The sequence below is a fragment of the Stenella coeruleoalba genome (assembly GCF_951394435.1).
Source record: "Stenella coeruleoalba genome assembly, chromosome: 3".
Lineage (NCBI taxonomy): Eukaryota > Metazoa > Chordata > Mammalia > Artiodactyla > Delphinidae > Stenella > Stenella coeruleoalba.
In genome coordinates, this window is record NC_137148.1 from 150,075,672 (window position 1) to 150,082,249 (window position 6,578).

The 6,578-nt window shown below is 51.0% G+C and overlaps 1 protein-coding gene across 1 annotated transcript; it reads right to left on the reverse strand.

Annotated features, from left to right (window-relative positions):
• Positions 1-218: 218 nt before the first annotated feature.
• DRD1 (dopamine receptor D1) lies at positions 219-1,559 on the reverse strand (the record flags this gene model as incomplete). The annotated part of the gene is made up of 1 exon (XM_079918061.1): positions 219-1,559. The coding sequence occupies one exon, from the start codon at positions 1,557-1,559 to the stop codon at positions 219-221; it is 1,341 nt and encodes a 446-aa protein (XP_079774187.1).
• Positions 1,560-6,578: the final 5,019 nt, after the last annotated feature.

Consider the following 6,578-nt stretch of genomic DNA (forward strand, 5'->3'; position numbering starts at 1 on the left):
TCGCTTCACTTGTGTCCCTCTTGATTCGCTATGAACAACACAGAAAACACACTGGCATGTAGATTAAAATGTAGTTAGTTGTGTGTTGAGGGGAAGCAGCAGAGGAGGGCTCGCCCGACATCGGAGTCTCACCACACCTTAGTTTCTTCACAGCAAGCCCCAGAGAAGTCTCCTCTAGCTTCTGGGATGAGCATGTCTGCTAGGATTCATTTTGGAGTTCAGGTCGGGTGCTGTCCGTTTTGTGTGACGGGCTGGATCTTCTCTAGGGAGACATCAGTGTCATAGTCCAAAATGACAGACAGGGCTGGGGAGAGCTTCTCCAAGGGCTCAGCTATCCCACCAGCCTCCGCCTTCTTCAGGTCCTCAGAGGAGCCCACGGCATGTGGGATCAGATACACCAGATTGCAGTCCTTGGAGATGGAACCTCGAGGCTCGTGATGGCTGGAAAACACCACAGCCCCATTGTTATTGATGCTAACCGTCTCTATGGCATTATGCGTCGCCGGGCAAAGTCTGTAGCATCCTAAGAGGGTGGAAAATGCCTTCCGAAAATCAGCATTAAAGGCATAAATGATGGGGTTCAAGGAGGAATTAGCCCACCCAAACCACACAAACACGTCAAAGGTGATGGAATCGATGCAGAAGGGCTGGGTCTCCCCAGACCCACAGAAGGGCACCATGCAGTTCAAGATGAAGAAAGGGAGCCAGCAGCACACAAACACCCCCATGATCACAGACAGAGTCTTCAGAACTTTAGTCTCTCTTTTGAAGGACATCTTGAAGGAGCTTTCCGGCTGAGAACACTCCACGGGGTTTCCGTTACCGGTAGTGGTCTGGCAGTTCTTGGCATGGACTGCGGCCCTCTCCAAGGCCGAGATGCGCCGTATTTGTTTCTGGGCGATCCTGTAGATCCTGGTGTAGGTGACGATCATGATGGCCACAGGGATGTAAAAGCTTATTAGGGAGGATGAAATAGCATATGTCCTGCTCAGGCTGGAGTCACAGTTGTCGGTGGTCTCATCCAGGGAAGTGGCATTCCCATCAGAGGGGCTTGTGGGTTTCGCCTTGTGCCAGCTGAGCTGCACCGGAATGAAGGAGATGAGAACAGACAAAGTCCATGCCACGCTGATCAGAATGAAGGCTGCCTTGGGGGTCATCTTCCTCTCATACCGGAAGGGGCTAGAGATGGCCCAATACCTGTCCACGCTGATCACACAGAGGTTGAGGATGGACGCGGTGGAGCACATGATGTCAAAGGCCACCCAGATGTTACAGAAGGACCCAAAGGGCCAGAAGCCAGCGATCTCAGCCACCGCTTTCCAGGGCATGACCAAGACAGCCACCAAGAGATCCGACACGGCCAAGGAGATAACGAAGAAGTTGGTCACCTTGGACCGCAGGTGTCGGAACCTGATGACGGCAGCACAGACCAGCGTGTTCCCCAGGAGTGTGGACAGGATGAGCAGCGACAGGAAACAGGCTGTAAGGATGCGGAAGGAGAAGTCCCTCTCCACCACCATCCCGGCGCCGTCCATGGTAGAGGTGTTCAGAGTCCTCATCTTCCTGAGGGAGAGTGCAGAGGGGGCTCGGACACCCCTCAGGTTCCTAAGCAGGGATTAGGGGTTGGTCAGACCTGCAGGAGTCCTCGCTGGTCAGGCAGCCCCTTGCACAGCCCCACTTGCTCCCCTGGGTGGAGGACCTCACCAGCATTCCATTAGAGGGGTGCAGCAACTGTGTGGCAGGAGCCTGCCCTTGGCAGTCCAGATCAGCCCCTTGGAAGCTCCCTCTTGCTCTCTACAACTGACTTCTGACTCCCTTGCTCCAATTCACTGTCACGGGGACCAGTTGGCCCTTCAATGCCCCATGGAAAGCACTGGCTTTTTAGCATATTCTAAGCTATCAATCCAGAGACTCCCAGTCTTCTGACGAGCTAGTCAATTGTCGTCACATTTCAGGGCTGTTGTCTTTCTGGTGGTGACAGAGAATTCTCCCCTTCTGAGGCGCAGCTGAAAATACATGCCTTGCTCCTCCAAGCCCCTGGCTCTGCACCAGCTCCCCCAAAGCTCTAGAAAGCAAAGAGAAAGCAAAGAACGTTTGCCAAGATAAGCAGATCGCATCTTTACTGTCAAGCCCAATCCAACCCCCTCTGAACCACCTACCTTGCCTTGGGGTTGTCTCTCTCCAAGCCCCCAGGAGCTCGGGGAGAGCGGGCTTCGCGAGGCGCCCGGGAGGCACGCCTCAGTCCTATCCTGCGCGCGCAGCTGGGGCTCTGCTCCCGATGCGCAACAGTCGCCGGAGCGGGTTTGGGAAAAGGATCCTGGGCCAGGTCCACAGAGAGCTGGCGCTGCCCCCACTGCCTCCAATGGCTAGAGATGGTTCAAAGCGGACGAGACCCCGAAAAATGCCCCCGGACGCTTGGAGCTTCCTTGAGAGAGGGCACCCCCAGTATTAGTCACCTGGGCAGCTTCTTTGCTTCCCTTCTCCGGAAAACGAGCGCCCGGGCGCCCCTCGAGTGGCCTCTGGTCCCTCGGGGAAGAGCCCTGCGCCTTCCCGCGGAACTGCCCGCTACCTGCCAAGGAGCCCGTGAGAACACGAGGCAGGGAAAGCCGAGCTGGCACCGGCGGGCGCACGGGCTGGCCAGGTTCCCTCGGGGCACAGCCCACCCCCCCCCCGTGTCCCTCCCCTGCCCTGGAGGCGGGCTTCGCTTGACAGGCAGAGTTACAGGCGACAGCCCCACGTGGTTCCCCCGGTTGGTGCCGCGGGCGAAAGGGGTGGGGGACGTCCAGGTGAGCGCTCGCCCGCCCCGGGTTACCCCGCCGAACCCCGGGCCCCTGGCACTCGGGACAGCACCCGACAGGGGCCCGCGAGAAAAGATCCGATGTTAAAACCTCAAATGAGCCCTAGTCGCCGGAAAGCAAAGCTCCGCCCGACACTCAGCGCCTCCTGGGGTCAACCCGAAGCCTTTCCCAAAGACCAAACGGAAGCAGGGACAGCGCTCACTCTCCCACGGACACCAACCACTAGAACAGCGCGCCCAGGTCCGACAGGCGCTGCCTCCAAGTGCCCCCCAACTAGGGTGAGATGTGCCTTGCGGGCGCCTCTACTCACCGCTCGCCGGGAGGGCTCCGCGCAGCAGCGCGCCTGGCCGGTGCGCTCCGCTGCGCCCAGAGGGCTCTCACTTCGCGCTCAGCTGGGGTAGTGGGCTCGTCCACGGCTGCGGTCAAGGCCAGACTGCAGCCAGTGTCCAGCGCCCGGCGAGCGCCCCAACCCCAGAGCCACGCGCTCAGCGGGCCCGGGGCGCCCTCTGCCGGCGGTTTTGGCTTCCAGTGCCCCGACTGCGCTCTCTCAGGCACCAACCTCACCGGTATGGGCTCCAGCATCCACGCGGGACCCGCGCCTGGACCCACTCTTCCCTGACTATGACCGCCAGAACCTGGGAAAGAGGACTCCTCTGCTTGAAATCCCCTAAAAACTGACAAAGGTGAAAATTTTTCTTTTGCTAGCACTGCATTCATTGAGCCACTGTATTTTCCTGAGCCTCACTACGTACCAAGAGCGACAGGGTAAGCAAGATACAAGCCTTACTCTCAAAGAGTAAACCAGAGAGAACTCGCCTTATGTCGTCCACCCTTTAAAGAATCCCTCCTCATAAGCCTCCTCATCTTCACTTTGCCGGAGTGGAAAATCAGGTTCAAAACACTACCCAAAGTTGCACAGAGTTAATGACGGTGCCAGCTGCCTGACTCCCACCCGCGTGTTCTTTTCACCTACACGCCACTGCCTACTGGGAACTCTGAGTCTAGTGCGGGATCCGGCGAACTAAATAATTACCCACAGAGCTAAAATAGAGGAAAGGACAAGATGGAAGCAAGAAGGCCTGGTGGAGATGATTGTCCCTGAGCCCCTCCCCTGCTGCCCTGGGCAATGCCTCACAGGACAGACTTCACTGCTGTAAATGGCGAGATCACGGCGCCTTGCCGTGCCTTCCTAGGCGTGGGGAATCCGTTAAGCAAGCAGTTTCCACGTCAGACTGCCAGGCTTCCTGTCCCTACCCTGCCGCTGCTGGCTGCGTGTGCCCTCTATCCTCTCTGAGCTTGGTTTCTTCCCCTGTAAAATGGTGATGACATAACAGGATTGCTATAAGTATTAAATGAGATGATGTTTATACAGGGCTTGGCACGGAGCCTAGGACCCAGTCAGCCCTTTCCAGGTAGGCACCCCTGAGGGCTCGTTAGAAAACCTATAGACTTATCTCCTTGAGAACCTCGCATCACACTGGAAGGCACAATTTTCTCTGTAAAAACCCTGACCCTAAATAATAATTCCATTCAATTAGCCAGTTCAAACTGCACCTTGATTTTAAATGAAAGAACCGCATTACAGACAGCAGACCCTCCTGTGCCTCTGTTACCAGCTCTGTTCTTCCACCCTCAGCCCTACTGTCACACATATTGACACCATGGGTCATGAGTCATGGTCACAGTTACAATTTTTGCCACAAACCTGCCCAAAGAACCACACGCTTATAGAATCTTAAAGCAATGCTTAACATAACACTTCCAGATCATTTTCCTTAAGGTAGTCATTCCCCAAGCTTCCTGGCTTTATTGCATCTTTCTCTCCCTTTTACTAACAAACACAAGTGAAAGAATATGCTTCTGGTTCAAGACAGTCATGTCAGCCTTAATGTTTAACTCCTCACATTCTACCCACCCATCCTGGAGTGTTTCCACTGCAATTACCCAGAAATACACAGGTAGCAGAAATTCAGCATTAACCCTGGAAGGCAGGAAAGATTGGGGGATGGGGGTCCTTTCTCCGGGATAAAAGGCAGATAGGACTGAACTGAAGGAAGGAGGTCTCCCTGGGATTTTTCATCTGGAAAGAAACCCCAAAAGAACACACTACAAGATGGGGGTAACAGGGCCTGGAGGCCAAAACAAGGCCAGTTTGAGGGGTAAAATTTCTGTCTAATGATTCCCCTGAGAAATACCGCCAATGCCCGAGTCCTCCCAGAGTCAATAATCCTGGCACTGCCCTGCCCACTGCTCTTTATATTAAAGCCCCGTGACAACTGGTCTGATCTCAGGTGGCATCACATTCAATGAAACACAGTTCAACAGCTAAAAGATATTTGACATGAAATTTAAATATGAACCGAAACCTCGTTGGCTGGAAATGATGTTCATAACACATTTCGTATCCTTGTTACTCTCAGGCTCAACAGCTGTTCCAGAAAAAAAAAAAGCCTTTTTTCTTTGCTTGAAAAATTCCCTAAATTCTTTCCAAACTATCCCACACTGACCTGCGTTTTTTTCTCTCAACTCATTCACCTGATAGGTCTAGGTGATCAAATCAGCATATCTCACTTTTGTACTGGTTGAGAGGTATTTCTTGTACAAGTAAATTTCTGCCATTTTTACTTTTAGACCATCCAATTTCCTCCTTCCCCATAACATAAAAAAAAGAAAAAAGCTCAGGAATGCAGCTACAGAAGGAGGGAAGTTTCTGTGAACACCTAACAGGATAATTTTGTTTCCTGTCACTTAAAAAACAAAAGAGTGGGACAATTTTTTACGATTCCAAGACAGACCCTTGAGTTTTCTTTCTGGCAAACTTAGGTCACTGATTTTTGAACGTCATTGCTGAGGGAACAGGAAAAAGTAAAATGTAGCTTAAATCTCAGGGTTTTTTTCACGTTGCAGAGTGAATTTCAGACGAACTTAACAATTTGGCTAGAGGTTTGGGGTTTTTTCCATATTTTCTCTCTTGAAGCCCAGGTGAAACAAAACTTTCCATTTTGTTCTGTAAAAATCTCCCCCACAAGCATCAGGAACCAAATATAAATGCAAGCAGGTATTAGCATTAGATCATGCTGGGAATGTAAACCCTAACACAAAAGCACATTTGTTTCCCAAATTGGCAGGTCTTTTAAGCTGTATGGTGATTTATGCGCTGCAGGGAGGGGGAAGTTAAAATGATGCTTTTCAACAAATTTTTATTGGAGTTTGTAAAAGTAAATGAATACAGAAGGCACGCTATCACAGGGGAGCTTAAGCTCATAAAAGACTAAATAAAACAACTGAACTGTCAAGTATAACAAATGAGATATTTGGGAGGCTTTAGGATTATTAAAGCTAATTTTATACCCGAAATGATGGCTTATAATGTTAGTGAAAAGAGATAAAGCTTGGCTCACCTTGACTGAGTAACTAGAATGCTTGTTTTAGACCATAAATATAACCTCTGAAATTCCTGATCCCGTGTTGGAGTTTCTTCTCCTATAAGCTTATTATATGATTCAAAAATCAACACTATTAAAAATTTTTTAATCTACAAATATCGCTTTGAGTAGAGGTTGAGAGGTCGTCCAGCGTGCATAATGTGTGTTTCTTATTGTCGTGCCCGTTCTTGGTTCGCTTTTTCCTTTTCCTCGTTTTCCGACTTCTGTAGCTTTACCTGAGTAGTTTTTATGATTTCTTTTTATCTCCTTCATTGCCTTATTTTCTATAATTCTTCGTTTTGCTATTTTCATGGTTGCTTTAGGGTTGACATCATATACATGTGAAGATATATAA